Source organism: Rhineura floridana, chromosome 5 (genome assembly GCF_030035675.1).
Source record: "Rhineura floridana isolate rRhiFlo1 chromosome 5, rRhiFlo1.hap2, whole genome shotgun sequence".
NCBI classification, from domain to species: domain Eukaryota; kingdom Metazoa; phylum Chordata; class Lepidosauria; order Squamata; family Rhineuridae; genus Rhineura; species Rhineura floridana.
The window spans coordinates 66,923,341-66,947,626 of record NC_084484.1 but is presented as its reverse complement, the minus strand read 5'-3'; the positions used below and the strand labels follow the sequence as shown (position 1 = coordinate 66,947,626).

General features: G+C 43.0%; 1 protein-coding gene and 1 long non-coding RNA gene across 4 annotated transcripts in view; one reads left to right on the top strand and one right to left on the bottom strand.

The window, feature by feature from the left end:
• Positions 1-1,007: 1,007 nt before the first annotated feature.
• On the bottom strand, positions 1,008-24,133 carry LOC133384992 (uncharacterized). Of its 2 annotated transcripts, none has more exons than XR_009762748.1 (3): positions 23,489-24,133; positions 21,923-21,998; positions 1,008-1,616 (listed from the first exon to the last, which is right to left on the bottom strand). It is a non-coding gene; the product is annotated as an uncharacterized LOC133384992 (long non-coding RNA). The 2 variants fall into 2 exon arrangements; XR_009762747.1 differs by lacking the exon at positions 1,008-1,616 and adding an exon at positions 19,766-20,664.
• The window catches only part of PRKX (protein kinase cAMP-dependent X-linked catalytic subunit), a 78,058-nt gene continuing 77,187 nt past the window's right edge, over positions 23,416-24,286 (top strand). The window contains exon 1 of one of the 2 annotated variants that reach the window (XR_009762746.1): positions 23,416-24,162. Coding sequence is in view for 1 of the 2 variants with exons in the window: in XM_061627055.1 (XP_061483039.1) it covers positions 23,976-24,162 (187 nt within the window). In the remaining variant the exon portion in view is untranslated. The remainder of the gene's footprint in view (positions 24,163-24,286) is intronic. The other variant, XM_061627055.1, reaches the window with a different exon arrangement.

Here is a 24,286-nt window from a genome sequence, read left to right as displayed (position 1 = left end):
ATTCCATAACATAAAATAAGTTTAAAGGATTCTTAAAAAATAGAAAATAATGTTTACTGTTCTGTTTATAACAAAGCCTTTTCACTTCTGTCTAGAAGTATGTGCAAGGCATGATTATTTTCCTGATACCATAAATTAGCCTTTGCCAACCCTCAAGTTGTTTTTGACTACAACTCTCATCCTCCCCAACCGGCACATAGAGCTGAGCAGGGAGAATCATAAAGCAGTGACCTGGGAAAGGCCATCTACCTACCAAAGAAGAACATAAACATAGAGCTAAGCGGGAAGAATTTTTGGGTCAAAACTAGGGGCTATGGGTTGGAGGGGTGAAAGGTTTCACATAACTGCATCCCCTCACATTTTTCATGCCTCATAGCAGAGGGGGCGATTGCGCTAGCCTCACAGCAGAGGTGATTGTGCTCTACTGCCTTTGACTGTCATTTTTTTTAATGCTTCATATACAAACCACTGTTGCCTGCTCCTACACTCACTATTGATGCCCCTGTTCTCCAATCTGAATCACCAAAATGCCCCCCTTGCTTCACAGTCTGTAAGTATAGTGGTGAAACTGGGGGAAGGAAGGATTGCAGCAAGGATAGGCCCTCCAGATGTTGCTGAACTATAACTCCCATCAGCCCCAGCAAGCATGGCCAGTGGCCTAGGATGTTGAGAATTGTAGTTCAGCAGCATCTGGAGGGCCAATAGTTCCCCACTCCTGCATTACAGGTTTGCTCTAGGATAAATTCTGAAAACCTCTAAATAATAAGGTAACAGAGTGCAGCATACATAGTATTCATTAAGCAAAACTCAGTTACAGCTTGTGGTTTGTCTGGATTAAGAAAAACTCCAAGCCCAGGTTTGAATGGTATTCTGAGTCAGAGCTTGGAAAAGTTACTTTTTTGAACTACAACTCCCATCAGCCCCAGCCAGCATGGCCACTGGATTGGGCTGATTGGACTTGTAGTTCAAAAAAGTAACTTTTCCAAGCTCTGTTCTGAGTCAAACCATGGTTTAGCTTTTAGCAACACAGCGGTGGCAGCGGCAAGAATGGAGGATGAAAAAAAATGGCCATACTCTCCTTTCCAGGAACTTGTGTATTTGGCTTGGTGTTATATGTGAATGAAGCCACAGAGTATAAAACAATTATATGAGCCTGGATACTACACATTCATACCAAAGGCACAAATCCCTTTTGTTTAAAAAAGAGGGAAAAGTCAGATGGTGACATGATTGACCTGTATTGATTATGACTGATAATTGCTCAACTTTCTGTAGTTATTACAAGATATTAAAAAGTAACCACAACAAATGCTTTTGGGCAACAGAGCTTTTCATCAAGTCAGTCATGAATCTATCCAAAAGTGAGCCTTTAAGCTTTACTAACAATCACCATAGCATGAAAAGCCTCACTTTCTGCATATCACATTTCTGTTAAAGGCATAGGAAAGGACCATTTGCCACTTAGCAATCATTTAAAAAATCAACAGTGCAATCCTATATGCATCTACTCAGAAGTAAGTCCCATCGAGTTCGAAGGCCCTTTCTCCCAGGTAAGTGGGTACAAGATTACAGCCTCATTTCTTGAAGGATTCTCTTGTTTGAAGGGATTATACAGCCTGGGAGAAGCAGAGAATGTTTGAAATGTTAAAGATGTTTATTTATTTATTATTTATTTATTTCTTAAACTTATATACCGCCCAACTAGCAATAGCTCTCTGGGCGGTTAACATAAAATACAATAAAATTACAGAATCTGATACAACAAGCATATAAAAACTACACAATCTAAAACCAAGTTACAAACATTTAACTAAGATTAAAATGCCTCAGAGAAGAGAAAGGTTTTAACTTGGCGCCGAAAAGATGATAGTGTCGGCGCCAAGTGTACCTCCTCGGAGAGACTGTTCCACAATTCGGGGGCCGCCACTGAGAAGGACCTAGATCTCGTCACCACCCTCCGGGCCTCCCTATGCGTCGGGACCCGGAGGAGGGCCTTCGTAGTAGACCGTAGTGTATGAGCCGGTTCGTATCGGGAGAGGCGTTCCGACAGATATCGTGGTCCTGCGCCGTATAAGGCTTTATAGGTTAACACCAACACATTGAATCTGGCCCGGAAGCATATTGGAAGCCAGTGCAGGCGAGCCAGCACAGGTGTTACATGCTCAGACCGCTTAGTTCTTGTTAGCAGTCTGGCCGCCGCATTTTGCACTAGCTGTAGCTTCCGAACCGTCTTCAAAGGTAGCCCTACGTAAAGCGCGTTGCAGTAGTCCAAACGCGAGGTTACCAGAGAATGTACTACTGATGTTTGGCACTCTGACGCTGATAAGATTTGTTGTTCTTATTTTGCTAGCTGATTCAGACAAATATGTGACTTATACAGATATGCTGTTTGCAGCAGTTGCTGAGAAACCATCAGCAAGAGTTATGCGCTCCCTCCTACTGTACCATGTTGGGGCAATCACCTCTAAAGAAGTGTTTGACACCTCCAAATGATGCATAGTATCTGTTAATTGGATCTTTCATATTGTACATTTTGTACAACTTTGTGCTCCCCCATTAGTGTTTAAACAAATAGATGACTGACTGGCATATCTATGTCTATATTAAACTGAATGCCCACAACAAGATGGCCTAGAGATGGTGGAGCATAGCTGTGGATTCCATTTGTGATCCTGCAGCCTGGGCTGTTTCACAGACAATCTATTACAAACAAACAAAAAAGCACTCTGGCCTGGCTTTGCCAAGTACCACGTTACAGCACCATCACTCATGGCATTTCTCTGAATGGAGGCCAGTCAGGGACTAATGTGATTACACATCCAGAATCCTTTTAAGAAGAAAATGGTTTAGAAACCTGCAATTGGATTGAGCCCATAATCCCCCGAAAGCAAGGTAGCTTTTCAAATCCTGATGCTGACATAATGCATCTAGGAGCCTTTTATAGGAAAGACAGCAGAGGCTACAAAACCTGATATAAAGCTGTTCCTTTATTTTGCTTACAAGGCTGTAATATATTTAAGTGCTTATCACTTGGGCTGGTATTCACCTCAGGCATTCTCTGAGGGGAAAAGAAAGAAAGAAATCATTTTGATGCAGTGTACAGCATCTGTGGAACAGCTCTTAAATGGGTTGTGCTCGTGCATTTCACCAGTATTAGAAAGCTGCCACAGGCAAAAGGCATTGATACGCAGAAACACCTTCCGTCCAGCTGTGTGTTTGCAATGCAGCCCAGCCTGAATTATGTGCATTGAAAAACTGTTTTATTACCTCTGCATGAAGACACAAAATATTGGCACCTGTTTACTGAAACCTGCTCAGTTTAATCAGGCCACTTAGGCTATCTTCACATGAAGGAGCAGCTTGCAAGGAATTGGACTTTGCTTTCTTTCTTACTGGGCTCGTTCTTTAATAGTCTTTAATAGCCTTTTAAAAAAACATATGAAGGTTTTCTTGGTGAGGAGACAACTAGGAGGGAAATGTTCACTTGGAAATAAAAATAAACAAACATGGAGCTTGAATGTTGCATGTTCGCTGGTTGCTCCTTCAGGTGAGCCATTTTTGTCTGGTGCCTCACCAAATTATAGCTCCAGGCAGAGCTTGGAAAAGTTACTTTTTTGAACTACAACTCCCATTAGCCCCAGCCAGCATGGCCACTGGATTGGGCTGATGGGAGTTGTAGTTCAAAAAAGTAACTTTTCCAAGCTCTGGTTCCAGGTGATTTGTCTGGATCAGGAGTGGGGCACCTGAGACCCAGGGGCCAAATGTGACCCTCCAGACTTTTCTATCTGGCCTTTAGGACTCTCTCTAGGTCACGCCTCCTCCCTAGGCCACACCCCCACTGGTCCAGCTTCACACACTCTGCCAGTTCTTATGTCTGGCTGGAATGCAACTTTGAACTGTATTAATGTCTCTTGTTTGCCTGGATAGAGAGATGTTATGTGTAGGGACCTCTGACTTTTCTGCAGCTGGACCATAGCCTACTGTTCAAGGACAAAAGTCACACCCATTGCCCAACCCATCACTGGGATTTGGTCCCCAGAAGGTTGTCCATGAGGAATGGACCCTTAAGGCTGAAAAGGGTTCCACGCCCCTGGTCTGAATGATGCCTCCACCCGATGTTTCTCTTGGCCAGGTACCTCACTTGGCATTGATTAGGGCAGCAGGAGACATTCCATGTGATGAGCTGCTACATACTAGTGACCAGTCATACAGAGAAGCCACCCTGTGAGTACAATTTCAAGCAACCTCCAGCTGGTGACCATTTTGCATTAAGTGAGCCTTCAGTTACCACAGGATAAGCTACACAGAATTATGTGGCTAAGTCCAAGACTCACAAGAGTTTTCCATTTCATAAAGGTGGTATGTTTAAAAACACACCAAGCATTTTCAACACAAAGGATAAGATCTTCATTCAGCTTGACATTAGAATCAACCAATTGCCTTCAGGAATGTAATCAAATACTAGAGAGCCTGCTCATGCTCATTTGCTAGTTCCTGCACAATGTAATCATAATATTGTGATTCTCTATCATCTGCGGTCATCCTGAGTATCATGACATTTTTTAAAAAAATGTTAGTCACTAAAAATTCCATAGTATTTGACTCAATAGTATAATTGCTAGCCAAATTGGCATGTGATCAAAACACTGGAGCTATTTTTACACACTGCCCACATACATTCCTCTTGGAATGTCAGCCGGTTTTAGAACTTGTCACTTCTTGTCCTGGGTATCTTGTAGGGTGCAATTCTTTGTTGTATGAAAAAACACCCTACTGCAGTGATGGCTGGCTTTCAGCAGGAGGGCGTGGGTGGAGTGAACTGTATAGCTCAACCCAGAAAACTGTTTTGCCTTTAAGCCTCTTGAAGACCAGAATTGCTGCTGCCATAATCAGTGAGCATCAGTCAAGGGGGGTGACGGTTACCTACCAAGAGAGATGCAATGTGGCTGCAAAGGCAGGGGTGCTGTTCAGTCAGCACTCTTCAGGGGTATGACTATCAAATAATCAGAAGAACCTTACATGGGTGTGGGATCTGATGTTAGCAGCTACAAATGGTGCTGTTGGCCATTCAGTGGTCACGCACCTATATGTTGCTGACACAGCTGATCTTTGCCACAGAGCTTACTTACGGAGGTGGTGGGCCCTCCAACATTGGCAACATTCAAGAGGCAGCTGGACAGGCACCTGATGTCTGGCAAAGCAGTGGAGGGGGTCAAATTTGGTCTTCTACAAAAGGAGAAGCAGAGCTTATCATGAAGCCATGAGCAGTAGTTGGGAAAAATATGGTTCAATTTTACTTGTTAGACAGATCATCACATTTAAAGTTTGTGCCTTAAGAGTCTCCTGAGGCAGTCTGTTTTTAATCACTTGAACTCTCACAATCTTCATGAAAATCAAGCACACTATACTAAAAAGGCTGGCAAAAGTAACCAAGTTCAGTTGCAAAAGAGCCCATTATTTTTTACATGTCAGCCCCAGTGTAGTTGATGATAAGACAGTAGAATGCTTGAGGGACAGCAGTGTTTCGGAAAGCCAACAATTATCCACAGACAGCCTAATGCTATTATGATCTGACAAACACTTGCCAAGGGCAGTGAGTGCTAAAAATATACCCTATGTACATTCCTGGATTCTACCACCAGGGTTCGTATTTGATGTTATTATTGACACATAATACTTTAGAGTATTTTAAAATTACTACTTATAATTGCACACAGTTAGCTCTACAATAGTCCCTGCCACATTCAGTCCCCCCCTTTACATGAAAGGATAGTTTCAGTCAGATTGTGTTGCTTGAAGCCTATTAATTCACACAGCCTTGGGTATTTTTAAAAAGGGAATTCCTTGGGTCCAGCATGCACATGGAACTTTCTGCTACCCCACAGCTGTGCCAAGTACATATTGGCACAGCATGTCAGGGCAGATCCTTGGCAGATTCTGGGATTAGTCTAGCACTCCAACTATCAAAGGGTTCAGATGTTCCACTGTGTGTATGTGTGGGTGTGGTGCGTGTGTGCAAACACCCACTACGCTGGATGGAGGACCCACAGCTAGGGATGGGGGATACATTGGATTCAGCTGGCATTTAAAGGCAAACATACCAAACTGGCACTTTCCAAAACAATACATAAACTGAAACATAGCTATCATTCAAAATTCCCACTTCTCTAAGTTTTTCAGTGCAGATCTTCAGCCATATGCATAAGTTAGGGTAAAGTGTGCAAAACAAATGTATATATTCATGAAAATAACATACCAAAATGCATAATATCTGGGGAAATTACTTAGCAGAACTGTGTATATTAGGCAAAATTGCATACTAAAATGTTCATGTTAGGAGAAAATCAAACTAAAATGCTGATGAATTTTCATGAGGACTTTTAAAAACAAAATTCACAAACTGGAGTGGAAATGGGGAGAACTGAACTTAAGACTGGAAAAATGAGAAACTGAGAGAAACCAAAACGGACAGATTTGCCCATCCCTATTTACAGTAGCATCCCGTGTCTTTTGTTTTGTATATATGAGTTTATGTCTCACGGTCATCGGCCTGGGAATTGGCAATACAGGGCAGGAAATTCCTGTAGAGTTGATCTGCCTGGCTCCTATCCCTTCATTTCTATCTTTAGGTTACTGTCTGCGATGGGCTACCTAACTTTCCCACAGCAAGGAATTCCTTCCGATGGAATGCAAGAGTCATACAGGATGTGATGCATGCCTACGCTTCCTGGTCCATCCCTAGTAGGTACAGTGTAGGTTGAGGGACTGACCTGTGAATCAGGAACTTTCTTATTCAAAACTCTCCTCAAGCTTGAACTCACTAGGTAGACTTAGGCAAGCTGCTGCCTATGTTGTAGGGTTGTCATATGGTTTACTCAGACAACGGGCAGGATTGTGCATTTGTCCACCACTTCACAACCCCCTTCACTCTTCCTGCAGCACACCAGCTTTGGCACAGAGACCCTGGCTTGTGTTGAGCCAGAATACAATGAATTTCCCATAACATCCGAAGCCTGGTAGCATCCGAACATATATTAAAGTTCCCTGGAATATCGGTAGAAACCGGGACAAGAAGTCAGGATCAGATTATGGACAAATGTCCAAACTCAGTCAATGTGTAAGAAGAACACTCTAATCTAAAGCGTTGTCTAAATGCTAAATATTGGAAGTAAATGAACTCCATGTTATTTCTCTTCCAGAGCTAACATTATAATATAAGCTTGGCATTCATTTTCAACATTCACATATTATTCTTTAACAGCTACCTTTCCTGAGCACAACTTAATCAGAAAGGTATTTCTAATCAATATTCATGAAATGTGTAACAATCCCCCGCCCCCGCTGCCAAGACAGTGAAGAGTGAGACACTGAAAGGTGATCAACAAATGTGCTCTCAGTAGCAAAGAGGAGAGCTGCAAAATCTATTTAGCTGTAGAGACTAGACAAAATGACTCAGCAAAAGCAAAGTGCGTAGGGTTATGTTAGGAAATCTCTCGTGTAGCTTGTTTTGGAAGATAAAATATACACACTTAAAATATAATAGAAATATTATTTTTTCAATAGTTCCAGAAAAAAAAGAGTCCTCACTGTGAGATAATCAAGAGGCGCAGTGAATAATTTAAAACAGAAAAGCCGAGTGGGGCAAATGTAACAGATCTTAAAGATAAAGATATCTTTTTTTAAAAAAACTAACCCTTGCCACGAAGCAAATGGTTTTTAACAGTACAATCCTATACTTGTTTATCAGAAATAAGTCCTATGAAGTTCAGTGGGACTTACTCCCAGATAAGCAAATATAGGTTCCAGCCTAAAAGGGCTAATTCTACATGGATCAGGGCAGAGGAAGAACATTAAACAACTAAGACCCCTGAAATATGTGAAGGAGGATTCAGACAAAAGCTGGTTTGATATTTGGTGGGCATTACAATCCAAATGATGGGAGTTGGTGGAAAGCTCTGCGGCATCCACACCCCATTTGGAAACTACTGCCCTGACTGGGCACTTGCTCCATTGGGAGCTGTGCACAGGAGCCAGCAGGGAAGAGATGGCTCCCACAAACAGGACTACCAGGGAATAAGCGGTTCCCGTAGGCTGACATAGGAATATTTTTACTATGCTGGCCTATTTGCCAGCAGAGTTCTCATGGGTACTGAGACCTGCGGGAGCACTCCAAGGGGGACTTGGATGTTGCTTAAGTTCCCCCATGGCTTTTCTCCTGCCATGCCCCCAGAACACCCCCATTTTCAAGGCTGCCACAGGCTTCTGCTGGCCCTCCGTCTGCCAGGCTGGCCATCCCTAGTGCACCCCCACCCACGCCATCAGTGTCCTGGTGGCAGCAAGGCTCAGCTGGAATGGAACACTTCTGCTGGTGGAGCCTGGTGGCACCAGAGCCTGCCAGCTCAGTCAGGGGTCTGCCACATCTACCTCCCCCAGCCTGGCACAAATAGGACTTAGATTGCACCCTAAATTAAATGCATAGGGTTGTATCCAACACATTCAGAATAGACTTAAGCTGCCCATGTCCGTTCAATTCAATGGGTCTACTCTGAGTATGACTAAAGTATCCATTCTATAATATCTTTGAGCGTCATCTGGATAGGGGAATGGATATAGTTTTTATGAATTGCACAAAAGAGAGAGAGAGAGAGAGAGATGGGACAAAGCTGAAAATATTATCATCAACTCATGGGTGTGACTAGGCTAGAAATACTTATTTAACAACATTTATATATACTTGAATGTAAAAACCTCTAAGTAGTTTACAAAAAAAATTAAAGTGATCAATAAAACAGTTAAACAACAAATGATTGGCAGGAAGAGTCATAACTAGTTTAAAGAGTTATGGACTCTGTAAAACTATACTCAGTAGAGCCCAGACTCTTTTAAAATAATGGAATATTCTTTACATTTAAAGACACTAGTTTGTTCTTTTAAAAAAAAATAAATTCAAGCTGATATATATATATGGAATTATAAATGTCGAAGGAGCAAGGCACAAACTTTTAATTAGGTACTTCCCAAGTATGTTCAACAGTGCCTAATAACTCAGCTTATTAACATGCAGTAATGATACAGTGGTTAATCCATTTAAAGATGCTTCATCTAGGGCAGGAGAACATATGTGGTTGGCATGACATTAATGGACTGGATGTGGTTCAGCAAACAAGAATAAGGGGCAACGTATATAAAAATGAGACTAGAAAAATCAGTGGTTGTCAAAATTCTGGGGAAAATATAGACAATCATTAATACCAGGAATCTCCTCACCAATACCGGTGATAAACAGGTATAGGTTCCAAGCAGACAGAGAGATGGGAGATTATTCAAGTTAGTTTCAAGGTGGTATCACAAGGCTCAATGATTTCATGGATCAAGGGACTATAATGTCATACATGCAAACAAAGAAAAATGCTAATTGTAAACATTTAAAGAATTCTTATCATGAAGATATGAAAAAATTCTCATGTTGAATTCTGCTTGTCACATAGCTGTTAAAGGCCCAAAAATCCTGCCGGGTGATGTGGGTGAGGGAGAGTTAACAACCTTAAGTAGGGAAACTGGTTGTTTTCTCTGCTGAATAATTCATATACTATACTATATATTTATGAACTCTATTGCCACAGTTCATTTAAAAAAACACTCTGTCACATAACTTTTTTTTATTTGGTTAAACCAATCCTCAAAAATATCTGCTTGTATTTTCTTGTCCCTCTTTACTTCACACAAAACATCTGCTGTGACTTTTTGCAAGAGAATTTGCATTTCCTAAATGATAAGATCAGCTTTGTAACTTGATGCAGGAAGAATTCTTCCAACTGGAAATAATTATTCTGCATTTTTAACATCAATCATCATTCCTCTTGTGAAGAGAAGAGGACTTTATCTTGTCAGCTAGCATTTTGTATTACCACGTTAGGAGGCTATTATCTTAATACTTTCTTTTTTGCCATGAGGCTCAGGCGACTATCCTTTCCCATGGTGAGCAGGCATATATTAGCCCTTTGCAAATTCTTCTTACCATGGAATGAGCATGTACAAAGCCACACATCTGGTTTAAATCTAGGTACTTTGAAAAAGGGCAACATTGGCCAAAGTAAATGATCACAACGATAAAAGTTTATCTCAGCCTACATCATGCCATTTGACAAACAATACAAAACAAAAACCCAGCATTTGCTTGTTTGAACCTGGCAGCCCTTTGTGGAAAAAAAAAATTAAGTGGCTTCTACATGTCGGGTGCCATTTTGGAAAAGGGAGCATTTGTGTCACATTAAGAAATGTGCTCTGTTAAGCCAGGCCAAGTGCTTCTTCCATGGTGGTAGTAAGGAGGTGCAGATGACTAACTGTGCCATCTCCATTTGTGGTTTGGGATGAATAGCTGAAGTTCAGTGCAAACTAAAACACATTTTAGACCCAATTATTTCAGCAAGGCTTTGCTTACTTCTAAATAACATTTCTACCCCATGTTTCATCATGAAAAAAATATGGACTTGAGACCAGGACAAAACCACCATTTCAGTCCCACTAATTGATTAGAATTAAGTGCTTTTAACTGTGAACTAAAATGGGCCATTGGCCACAGTCCAGTGAAGCAAGTGTGGCTGCAAGTTTCCCCATTTTCATCTGTACATGAAAAGGAAAAGTGTGTTATAAGCTCACTGAGTTCAATTACACATCACTCAATGGTCCACATGTTTTACCTGAAGATGGCTATCATTGGTGGGAATCACCAAAGGGATTTTTCAATCTCCCTGACAGGCATGCTAATCTTTAATCTATGGATTTGGAATCTTACTGGGAGTTATGTGCTGGGCTGGCTTAGCCAACATGTAGAGGCAGGAGACCAAGATTTTCCTTCACAGCATCAATTACGACTGCATATATGCAACACATCATGCTTTCATTCAAGACCCAGTAACTTCCAAACAGAATCTAAGTAAACATACAATGGAGTAACCACAATGAGATGCTTTAAACACACATTTGTACTGTATCAGAATGAGGAAGGTAATTAACTTCAGCTATCTAAAGAAATGACAATGACACAAAAGTAAATATTTAATGGTGAATACAAAAAGGAGTAAATAAATGTTAAGAACTAAGTACATTTCTAGAACTGCAAGGGCAATTAACTTTTGGCCTGTTTACATGTTGCTGGAGCTGTCTGCATTAATAGTCTGATTTACTGAGCATGCCTTGTAAGCTTTTATGCTAATGCCTCGTTGATTGTACAATTATTGGAACTATTTATGCTTCCCAGAACAATAACATTTGAAGGGCTGGGTTTTAAAGTTCACACAAATGTAAGTGCAGGATTCTCTTCTTGTTATATTCAGATATGATTCTCCATATTAACTGACTGACCCAGAAGTTAATTCCTTTTGCTGGGGGTAGGAAGTTTCTGCTTGAAGTGATTGTCCTGGAGACAAACCTTAATTCTAAGCTACAACATAATTAACCTCAATCTTAAAAAGTACCTGTTTTGCCAACACTTTCAACATGACTCATTTGTCTTCACGAGCAAAGGATGCTGTATTTTATATAGAACCATGGAAGAGACTGACTGTATCGTTAACATACAACTCACATTATACTGATTTGCTTCTAGAACTGGCATGTCCACCAAATGGTGGAAATGTGAGCAGAATCTTACCACAAAAAGGCTATAGTTGGGAGGGTGAGTCCCAGTCAGTGTTTTTCTTCCTAACCATCCTCCTTTTTCTTGATCCTTTTATCCTTCAATCCTTTCAGATCTCTTACTTTGGGGAAGGGCTAGAGCTCACTGGTAGAACATCTCCTTTGCATGTAAAAAGTCCCAGGTTCAATCCCCAGCTCCAGGTAGGGCTGGGAAAGAACCTAGTCTGAAACTCTGAAGAGAGCCACTGCCAGTCAGTGTAGACCAGCCTTTCCCAACCAGTGTGCCTCCAGATGTTGTTGGACCACAACTTCCATCAGCCTCAGCCAGCATTGCCAATGGTCAGGAAAGATGGGAATTGTGGTCCAACAACATCTGGAGGCACACTGGTTGGGAAAGGCTGGTGTAGACAATCCTGAGCTAGATGGACCAATGGTGTGACTCAGTATAAGGCAACTTCCTATTTCCTTCCTTCTTCCATTCTCCTCTACTTTCCTCTCTTCTGATTAATCCCTTAGACCAGGGATGGGAAACACTTTTCAACCCATTCCCTCATGGACAACCTTCCAAGAGCCACATGCCTGTGGTGGGCTGGGACATTAGCAAAAGTGGGTGGAGCAATGGGTGCAACTCTTACCTTTTTATAGTGGGCTGTGCTCCAGTTATGCAAAAGTCAAAGGTTTCAGTACATACCTCTCTCCATCCAGACAAGCAAGAGGCATTATCACAGTTCAAGGATATAGTCCAATCAGGCAAAAACACTTAAAGAGGGTGTGGAGCAGGGCCGGGCTGGAGAGGGGGATGGTGGTCTATGGAGAATCCCAACGGCCAGAAGACCACAATCAGCTAGCAGGCTGGAGGTTCCTCATATATGCCTTATACCTCTGACACTTCCCCTCTTTCATCAGCCTCCAGTTATTCCTATCCCACCTTCCAGTCTCTTGACCCAGGGCCTGCAGGAAGAGAACATCGCCGCCCAGGGAAGGAGAGTCTGCTGCTGCTGCTGCTGCTACTGCTGCTGCTGTGGGATCACCACCTCCACCACCCTTCCCTGTGGGACTTCTGCCTGGCAGACCTGCATCCTGCAGGACCAGGCCCCAGGTACCCAGCCAGCTGGGACTGATTGCTACCACCTGTCCCTCTCTGGAGGGATACATAAGCCGGCTGGCTGGGGTGGCCTGGGTGTTTGTTTGTTTTTTGTTTGTTTTTTGTGTGCTGCTTTTTCATTATTATTTTTTTTTATGATGTTTTAATTGGAAATTGTTTTTAAATTGTTTAGGACTGTGGTTTGTTTTTGTATATGTATATTATGTATAGCTTTTTGTTATTGTAAGTCGCCTAGAGTGTCCACTAACCTGGACAGATAGGCGACCAATAAATAAAATATTATTATTATTATTGACCTTCTGCTTCCTCTACGCTCCCTTTGCTGGCTGCTTTCTCCATCTATCCTTGACTTGGCATCCTTCCCTCTATGACTATTTGTCCAGTCTAAATTCATTCTACTGCCTCTTGGCATCTTCCCTTTGGTCCTGCTCAGCTTTTGCCGCAGAGAGTTCAAAGTTTTATAATAATGAAAACAGGTGTTTGTAGAAGGAGGATATATGGCTGCTGTTGGCACAAAGATACACAGGCCTGCTTATTCTTTACTAATTCACTACTGATCAGCTTCACTAATTTTTATCCACTGCAGTTTCTAATATATAGGGAAATTCAAGGGCATTTTTTCCAAATGTTAAAGGTTCCCCCCAGACTATTAATTCACCCTTCCTTACAGATTTCAGAAACTATTGGTGTTTTTGACTGTGGGGCCTCAACTGTGGAACTTCTTTTCCATGGTTCTCCTGGTGTCTACCTTGTTATCATTCATAAAGGCCTTCTAAGTACTTTTGAGAAATCACCTTCTGCCATTGTTTTATATTCTTTGATTTGCTTTTGCTGATTGTTGTATTTTATTTAATATGTTGCACACTGCCTTGGAATTGTTAATAAAGGATAGTATAGAATATTTTTTTAAAAAAATTACTCCAACCTGCACTTGCAAAGTGATTCAGCGGGACAGGAGAGAGCATACAGAAATAAAGGTATAGGGAATATTATATAGGTATATGTTCTCAGCTCAATCCACAAACTCATTGAAAATTTATTCTTTTTACTCAAGCTTATTCTGAAAAAACAAAGTCCACGCATTCTGAGTTGATGGGTAATGGATCAAGTTGCCTGTTGCCATATATGCCACCAATGTTACATCATTCAAAGTACTAGTACTTATCCCTAAATTCACATGAGCAAAATTTATGCTTTAACTATGATTGAAAATGAGGAAATATTCACATGAAATACTTAAAAAACGTCTTCCTCTTTTGTCAGCATTGTCAGTTTTAAGCAAAATGAATGCTAAGTTAGAAAATAAAGCAAGATTAATTGAAGTCATATGTAAATTCTGGGCTAGGACAATTGCCATCTGCAGAAGAAACTCTGACTCATTAATCTAATGCATATGTTTGAACAAGGTCCAGAGTCTAGTGTTTGTGTTTATATGATAAATTGGATGGTAACTTGACATAACGCATGAATCACAGAAGTCAACAATGCAGTCACAAATACAAACACCACACACTCCGCTCCCCATTCCTCTTCTTATTTATGAAAAGAAACTTCACCACGGTCCCCACATTTTATAATCATTTGAACTTCATCAATTTTCAAGCAAATAACAGACTGTTTGTCAAAGAGCTCAAATGTCAAGCCCAAGTCCATTGGTCTTGGAACATCACTGTTCAATTAGGCACACAGTCTGAAGAAGATAATTGAATGATTCTGTAAAAATAATCTTTGTGATGAAAATGGGACTTTTTCTAATTTTTAATAAGAAAGCAAAGGCAACCCTGGAGAGTGGTAATAGGATTGGTGTAGGTAACCAAGAAGGTAGGTTTTGAATAATTTATCCCTATTCCTTGAGATATTTGAGCTGTCCAAAACCAGATCAAAATGTCAAAAGAAAAAAATTACAATATTGAAAGCTAAAGCAATGCCCATGAAAATAGCAGGCAGGAATTAGGCTGAAAGGAAGGCCAGATTTTTAGTGTATCAGTAAGGTGTACATCTAAAAATATGAAGCATTAATAAGTGAAACCTATTTTGCACTCATATCATAAAGTCCTGGAATTCACTGCAGCCCCTGTTGTCATTGAGCAAGGTTGGGCATTTGACCAGTCAAAAAGATTGGTTAATTCATCAGTCAAATAAACTCACTGTAGCAAACCTACATTTGTTACTACAAAATATGTAAAGGAGACTTGAAGCTGCACCTAAAGCCTTCTTGTATATTATCTCAGCTTGCGATAGACATCACCCACAGCCACTGGCATAGTTCCCAGCACTGACAGGTAAGCCCCACCCTAAGTACAATCTTCACCTACTGGATGTGACGAGAGTGAGAAGGAAAACTGGGCCTGAAGAACTGCTTTGCACTGTAGTAATAGGCAACACCTTCAATAAATAATGTATTAATTATATCAACCTTGTAAATAATCCTACAAAAGCTACTAGCCTGCTGGGGCTGCCATAGAAAAGATGAAGAGCTCTATCCCTCTTGCAGCAGCCTATTGCATTTCTGGGCTGAGTAAGGAGGAAGAGGCTTCCCTTCTTTGTTTCTGTACTGGGGACAGAGCCCTCTGTCCCTCCTACAAGAACATGCTTTCTGTTGTCTATGGCAGGGATGGAGATCCACTGGCTGGATCCAGAAGTGGCCAACTTTTCATAGATCACTTTTGACAGGTGGGCAGTCCATATGACTTTAGGTGATTTAACTCAAAAGGAAGAATTGGGAGTGCCGTCTAAGCATGTTCCAAATTCTTCCTTTGTAGCTGTGACTTGAATTCAAGCTGTGGCTCCAAAAATTCCTGCCCAAAGTAAATGCAAGTCCTGCTTTGAGCAGGGATTGGCTCCACCCAAGAGCTGTTGTGTAGAGTCCAACTCAGTAGGGCTTGCATTTGACACTGAAATTAAATGCAGTGTAGAACTCTACATCCTCCTGAGTGGAACCAATCCCAAAACTTGCACTTGGTGCCAAATTTAAAAGATGATGAATGCAACCCCCATGTGTAGAGGAACAATTGGGAAAACATTTTTAAGGCTCCTAGTAATGTCATATGTCAGGTGTGTGGCAGATGGGTTGGTGGGGGAAATGGCCTCATGTGTCTAATTAGGATCACTGGCAGTCTTAATTTGGCCTGTGGTCTGGAGGTTCCCAATCTGTGGCTACCAGATGAGTGTTTAAATACAAGGCTGAGTTATACTTTATATAAAAAGTGCAATGAAATAATGTCCATATTTTTCCTGGAGGTATGTCCCACTGGACTCAGTGTAATTTACTGCTAAGTAAATATGCATAGAATTGCAGCTATGCAGCCCAATTCCATTTTGTTCAGGAGAACTTACTGTCAAGTATGTACTTAAAAGAATTGCAGCCCTAGCCTTGCAGTTAATTATCTACCTGGCACAGCTAACAATTCCTTCTGAGGACCTTGCCATGCCTGCTGTACAAGCTTCTGTAGGCTGTGACACACGTGCATGTGATTTATGAGAACTAGTATATTATTATTATTATTAATTCTTTGTTTGATGAAAAAAGATATTGTAGCAGGATGCTATTAAGACAACCACATGAGATTGAAGGCTCTTCTATTGATTCATTGCAAGTATTTGGGCCTCTGTCTCTAGTTCAGAGGAATGCAAATGTCTGTGTCATAGGAGACTTGCTAAAACATGAGTCATGCTGGAAATCCACTACCTATGAAAAAAGTTTTTATTTGAAAAATTTCAGCCACACTGATGAAAACAAAGAGTATTTTAATGTTTTACATAAATGACAGGAACATTTGAATGGAAAAACAAGGCACATAATCTAACCAAAATAAAGCATTTTTAAGTTTAATTGATTACAAGGGGAGAAATTTAGCAGGTGGTTAACTCATGCACTAAAATCAGTGAGACTTAAGAATACTAAATCTTGGCCTGGCTTGCCCATTTAGACTCAGTCCACATTTCAAGTCTAATCTATCAAATTCATTTTCCAAAACAACGTGAGAACCAAAACACAACCATCCTTCAAAATTTGCACTTACTCGTATTTTGCAACACAGGTCACCAACCAATGTTTACAAAAATGCATATATTAGTGGAAAGTGTGCATAAAAATGAATATACAAGTGAAAATGTGCAGATTGCATTACATGACAAAAAAATGGCTTGCAAAAATGTGTATGTGATGCCCCTGTATTTATAATACTGTAAATATGGTAAGTGTGGGTTTATTAGAGTATATATGGTAAGTAGACTGAGTGAGAGGGGGAGTACATGGGCTGAAATGCTGGAGAATGTTGTATTATGATTGGCTGAGCGTTTGTGTGTCTGAAAGTATAAATGGGAGGATGACAGTTGAGAGTTCTGTTGGTTGATGAGAGAGTTCGGTTGGTTTTGTGGGTTGGATTGGATTTAGACGGGTAGTGAGGCAGGTTATTGACGGCTAGAAACATAAAGAGTAACGCATCTGAAGAAACCATACGCTTGTTAAACTATACCTTTAAGTAATCTTGTTATTCCTGTATATATAAAAAAATATTTATTGGTTTACCTAAAGTCTGATCCTTGGCTGGGTTACACAGACCAGAAGGGTGGGCAGGGCATATAACAAGGTGGGGAAAAAGTATCAATGGTGGCAGCGGTGAAGAGACAAGAGTAATATCAAGTATCCAGAGCAACCCAGGGCTGTATTCTTTACAGGCCCAAAGATACAGGGGGGTTGTGGCCTGCAAGTGCACCCAGACAAAAAGTAGCAATAAGCCAAGAGGAGACTAAGGCACAGTCTCAAGGCAATATTGTTTTACAGGAAGGTCTGGTGGTGCTGCCTAGCAGTGGGATCTTGAGAGATCTTTGCTAGAGCCAGTGAGAGAACCATTTTGAGAGCAGGACCATGTCAAGGTGATAGCCACAGGCAGGATCCTAGCAGGTGGTGGCCTGAGGTGGGATCCTGACGGGTAGGGGCCTGACAAAGTGGTGAAAGCAGGTGCGAGCTTGACAGTGTACATTAGTCAAAACTGCCTACAAAATTTTTTATTCATTTATTTATTCTTGGATTTATTAGTCGCCCATCTGGCTGGTTACCCAGCCACTCTGGGCGACGTACAGAACAGAATAATACATTAGACATTAAGCATACCATAAGCATTAAAATATTAAAACATACAGTAAAAGAATCAACCCATCCCAAAAGCCTGCCTGAAGAGCCAGGCCTTTAAAGTCCGGCGGAAGCTCCTCATAGAGGGGGCATGTCGGAGATCATTTGGGAGGGAGTTCCATAGGGTGGGGGGCAATATTGAGAAAGCCCTCTCTCTGGTCCTCACCAGCCTAGCTGATTTAACCGGTGGGATCGAGAGAAGGTCTTGAGTGGCTGATCTTGTCGAGCGGCATCCCTGACGGTGCTGGAGGCGCTCCTTCAGATAAACTGGGCCCAAACCGTATAGGGTTTTAAAGGTCAAAACCAACACCTTGAATTGGGCCCGGTAAACAACTGGTAACCAATGTAACTCCTTCAAAACTGGAGTAATATGATCTTGTCGGCGGCTACCCTTGATCATACGAGCCGCCGCATTCTGTACCAGTTGCAATTTCCGGACCGTTTTCAAGGGTAACCCCACGTAGAGCGCATTACAGTAGTCTAGGTGAGAGGTGACCAGGGCATGTACCACCAGTGGAAGCAAATGGTTGGGAAGGTAGGGGCGCAGCCTCTGTATCAGATGCAGTTGATACAGCGCTGCCCTGCTCACAGCCGAGACTTGAGCCTCCATGGACAGCTGGGAGCCAAGAATGACCCCCAGGCTGCGGACCTGGTCCTTTAGGGGCAATCGTACCCCATTGAACAGCAGGTCCACATCCCCCAGCCTTCCGTTGTCTCCCACAAACAGTACCTCGGTTTTGTCAGGATTCAGCTTCAGCTTGTTCCTTCCCATCCAGTCACTCACCAAGTCCAGGCACTTGGACATGGTTTCTACAGCCAACCTCGGTGAAGATTTAAATGAGAGATAGAGCTGCGTGTCATCTGCATATTGATGACACTGCTGCCCAATTCTCCTAATGATTGCTCCCAGCGGCTTTACATAGATGTTGAATAGCATCGGGGAGAGGACAGAACCCTGTGGCACCCCACAAGTGAGAGGCCACGGATCTGAAACCTCCTCCTCCAGTGCTACTCTTTGGTACCTACCAGAGAGGAAGGACCGGAACCACTGTAATACAGTGCCTCCTATGCCCAGCCTCTTCAGGTGGTCCAAAAGGATACCGTGGTCAACGGTATCAAAAGCCGCTGAGAGATCAAGGAGGACAAGGAAGGTACCTTCGTTCCTATCCCATGCGCTCCTCATATCATCTACCAAGGCGACCAATGCTGTTTCAGTCCCATGTCCAGGCCTGAAACACGATTGAAATGGATCTAGATAATCCGCTTCCTTCAAGTGTGCTTGCAACTGTTTCGCCACCACCCGCTCAATCGTCTTGCCTAAGAATGGCAGGTTTGAGACTGGGCGGAAGTTGTTGAGATCATGAGGATCCAAGGAGGGTTTCTTTAAAATAGGTTTTATTATTGCCTCCTTAAGAGCTGATGGCATTATTCCCTCTTCGAGCGATGTGTTAACCACCATCCTGATCCTCTCACCCAGTCTATCTTTACAGCTCATAAGAAACCACGATGGGCAAGGGTCGAGTAAGCAGGTGGTTGGCTTTAGAGTTGAAAGCACCTTGTTTATTAGGGGAAATTCACACTAAAATGCTGGAAAATTTTCATGAGGATATTTTTTTAAAAAAAATGTAAATTGCTGCAAGAATGTGGAGAACTGAAGATAAAATTGGAGAACCCAAATTGACAGATATTTCCATCCCTAAACAATTAACATTCTTATTACGGCTGTGTACAGCCCCCCTATTTGCCCTGTGGTTCCAATCTGTGGACCCTGAGGAGGGCCAATCCACCTTATACCAAAGACTGGACCACCCACCCGGTCCCGGATGTGTCCCCAAAGTTATTTGGGTGAGGTAAGAGGTTATTTCCATTAAAAATTTGGTCAGGAGGGGGGAAGAAGAGACTCTATGTCTCCTCTCCCCCAACTGAGAGCAGGTGGATACAACTGCACAGAATGAATCATCCCGCTTCTCAGCTGATAAGCGAGAGGATTCCTACTGTGGGGCACTTCTCTTTCATGAGTGGCTTCCCTGCAGTCAGGGTATTTGGTGCAGAGGGCTTAGAAGGCCTGGTGGGAAGGCAAAGCAGTCTGGTGAAGAGACAGCCACCTTCTCCCGCAAAGAGGGGCTTCCTTTGCCCGATTTCTCTCTTCCTTTCCACACATGGCTGCCTCTTTTTTTCTGCTGAACCCATAGCAATCCAGGGCTATGTCTGCCCAACTCAGCTGAGGCCCGATTTGGCCGAATATGGAGCACAGCCCTAATTCTTATGCAATGCTCTTCCTGTTGACTTCAGCTGAATTTGACTTTCACAGAAGAGAATGGTTTTTGTAAATTGAAAGCACTTACAATTGGGTTGGTTGAAGTTTTTTAATGAGATCATGGGATCTTTGCCAAGTACGCACTTTTAGCAGTCTTGGGGGCAATTGTACAGTTGTTCACACTAGTGCTCCAGAGTCCCAAGGACATGGTTGTAGTTGGTGCGGGCAGGCCCAGCCATATCAGAGACAGAGAGAAAATAACTGAAAGTATTCCCCAAAGCTCCCTTACACCATCAAAGTCTGGTCATGGTGCAAAGCAGAGGCTGCCAACCTTTTTGGTCCAGGGAGCACATTTCAAATTTGGAGAGAGTACAAAGCACGCCAGTGATAATATAGCTGCCATGTGAAGGGCATGGCATTACACAAAATTAGAGAGAGTACAGTCATTGCTGTACTCCCCCATCCCAGACAACTTCATGTTCACCATGGCAAGTCAGCTATGTCCTATTGGTCCTGAATGTGGAGATACAGCTGTTAAAGATAGAAAAACTCTGTTTTCCCCATTGTCAATCCTCAACCAAAGCCTCGGCTGCCCTCCTGTACCCATTAACCTGGAAGCAAACGCCATTAAACACAAAGAGACTTATATATGAAGTAGACATGTATTCCACTGTACTGTAAGGTAACTATACAGAGAATTCTTAATGAGTTCCTTTGGCTCCTGAAAAACATGAAACACACCTAAGCCTCTTCACAAAATTTTTAGATTTCCCTTTTGTGGGGAGGAGGATTCTTTACTATTCACCTACACTTATTGTATAGCAGTATTTGCAGAAAATAATTTTTAGGCACTACTTCATTTCAGTTGAACCCAGTGTAGGAAAGATGCATCCTGCAGTTAGTCAACACTGCCTCCGTCAACACTGCCTCCAATCAAGCTGGGTGGATGACTACCTCAGGCCCTCTCTTAGCCTGTGCGGGGCCCGGGGCAAAAGCATAGTTGGGGACCCCCCACATTCTTTCTCTCTTTCAAACCTCCCGCCCAGAATAAGCTGGCAAGCGCTGCCTGTAAACGCGCTGCACAGCTGATGAGGGGGTGGCAGGCAGCACGAGGAAGCCACTCAGGCAGGGGATTCAAACCTCCCGCCTAAAAGCCTCACACACACCCGCTTCACAGCAGATGAGCGGAGAGGGGAAAAACCACTCAGGCATGCAGCCGAAGAGCGGGAGATTCCCCAAGAGCGGGAAGCGGCTAGCGAGACTGCATGGCTTAAAAGAAACCCCCCCGCTGCAGCCCAGCTTCTCATCGCCAAACGCGGGGGCCCCCAAAGCGCGGGGCCCAGGGCAACTGTCCCCCTTCCCGGTGCCTAGGGGCGGCACTGGACTACCTGAACCATTAATGTGCCTGAGAGCCCCCACACACACATTTGGCATTTTTCACTCAGCAGTCCAGCCAGTTCAGAAGAAGCACATTTTGTTCTTTACCAGGCTGAGCCAATACACACACACACCACACACACCACACACACCACACTACAACTGGAGTTTTAATTCAACATATTAGAAACCCACAGATATTTCATACTCCCTGTATTCTCATTCTTGTCTGATATTATGCATACATTGCAGGGTGCAATGTAACAATTCTATGGGCGAGTTTAAAGGGAAACCAGTAGTTGCTTAAGTAAAATAAATAAATGTTGTTTGACTAGAACTTCACTGAAGAATGAAATGTAGCATGTCTTGTTCTTTGATTTACATTTGGGTTCAAAACAAGCATGTTACTTACCTATTCAGCACATGTTCTGTGCTGTAATTCAGGCATCACTTCCTGATAACTTCTTTGCTGCTATGCTGGCTCCATCCTACAAGTTTCATCACATTTGCTCATTAGGTACATCAGTCAATTACTAGGGTGAGAGGCATCTTCAAATATTTATGAAAATTTGCATTATTAAGATTACTACACCTCATGAAAACTGCATTAGCGCACAACAAAAATGCATGTGATTGATTTTAAAAAAGAACAAGCCAGCTGTACAATACATATAAAATCAAATCAAAAAATTCCCTACCACTCTTTTGCAATATGGAAGTTTGGATGAACCTTAAGGTTTATCATTCCTTTTGGCTTCAAGCTTACACTTGGTTGGGCATGCTTAGACGTGGTGTCTTCAATAAGATTGAGCAACAAGACTGAGCAAACCTGTGTGCTGGTTTTTAGACTTAACCTTTTTATGGTTCTAACCTATTATCTACAATAAAGTACCAAGAATGGTCATTTTTATTGAAGGTGCTGCAAGATTCTACTTCAAGCTTTGAAAAGCATGGTAGTTCTTTTTAAAATTTTGTTTGTAATAGCTTCCTTTCCTCCATTGCACCTTTTTTCTTTTGTGCTTCCTGTGCATAGAACTGTCACTCCCAAAAGATGCATACTGGAAAAAAAGCTGTGGCTGTTAGTCAAGGAAAAATGGTCTTAGCCAGTGGTCTTGATTCAAAGCTTTGCTGTTAATATTCCCTATTACAGTAATTTATTGAATGACAGCTGTAATTCAGGCCTAATTCTCTCCACCCTTTCCATACCACAAAGTGGGAAAATTGCAGAGTGAGATTACTCCTATAACGTAGCAGGCAAAAAAATAAACATAAATCCAGTCTATATGAAACCTGTTTTTGTGTCAGTCTTACTAATTACAATGAATAGTACTGAAGCCAATATGACCAGTCAAAACATACAATGGACATAAAAATGGACTTAGGTCAAAATGCAGAGTTAAAAATAGTTATGCTTTCAGATAACCTCCCTCATATTGAAATTATGTTGATCTCCACCTTCCACACACTTTTGTTAAGGAGTCACTGCGGTAAAGAGAGCTTCCCTCCCCCCATTTAGAGGTTTTTTTGGAGGGAGGCTGTTAGGTTTAAAAGCTGGGTATGAATAACTGAAACAAATGAAAATGAAATTGGTGGAGTCTAAACCTATGCAGAAGAGTTTGGGGAATTCAAGAGAAGACAATTAAGCACCAGCAGAGACCCTGAGACGACCCCAGGGCGCCGGTGGAAGGCACTTCCCTGTATAGGCAAATGCGACCCGCGTCAGCCCCTGGTTCTCAGAAAGCCCCAGAACTCCAAGGTGTATGAAAGAGGCTGGTCGGCGTGTGTGTTTTATGCGTGCGAGTGAGAACGCAATAGCAACCCCCTCAGCTTCTGACTGGATAAAAAGGAGGAGGGGAAATGGTCTCAGCAACTGCAACAATCGCTCCATCTGCGATCTTCCACGTTTCGTTTTATAGGCGGAAGTGCTGCGGCGCGTGTTGGTTTAACTGAGAAGCAGCCCACGGCAGGTTTCACTAACCGGTCAGTGGTTGTTGTTATTGCTCCTCCCATCCTGTTCTTCTCTTCCTCTCTCGCTTCTTCTTTCTCTCCGCGCCCGCCCCGCCCTCTCTAGGGTTCTGCCGCAGCGGCAGGAAGCCAAACCCCGCCCTCTCATCCCCGCGTGCGACCGGCTGGCGGGCGGGCGGACGAGCGAGGCAGAGAGAGACTGGGGCAAGCCCATTGTCTGCGCTGAAGCGGCTGCGGGAAGCGCGCGAGGAGCGAAAGCGCACAACCTACCTCTGGAGAGGCAAGCACGCATACATACAAACAGACGCTGGTAAAGAAGCTGCGCCCAGGCGCGATGCAGGGCGCCAACAGCCACTTTGCAGCTGCTGAGAGGCTGAGCCAAGAACCGGCCCAGGCTCGGAGCAGCTGTAGCTGTTAAAGACGGAGAGGCTGGGCCGGCTCCGGCGACTCAAACTTTGCCCTTTGGGCTGACAGGGCGCGCCTTTCTCACCCCTCCCTCCATGGAGACGCTGAGCGCCGTGAGGGCTAAAGTAGGGGCCAGAAGCCCGGGTGGCGGCGAGGCGGCAGGAACCGGCGAGCCCCAACCCGCCTCCTCTTCGAGTCCTGCCGGTCGAGGCTCTCCTGCACAGCCAGCACCGGATTCCCCCGCTTATAGACTCGAAGATCTGGAGACGCTAGCCACTGTCGGTGAGTGAGGCTGGGCTTCAGCCAATGAAAAACAAAGGAAGCGGGAGTAGAACGTGCTCTGCCGCCCCCCAGCGCCACCCCATGACTGACCACCCACTAGGCTTTTGAGACATCTCTTATTCGA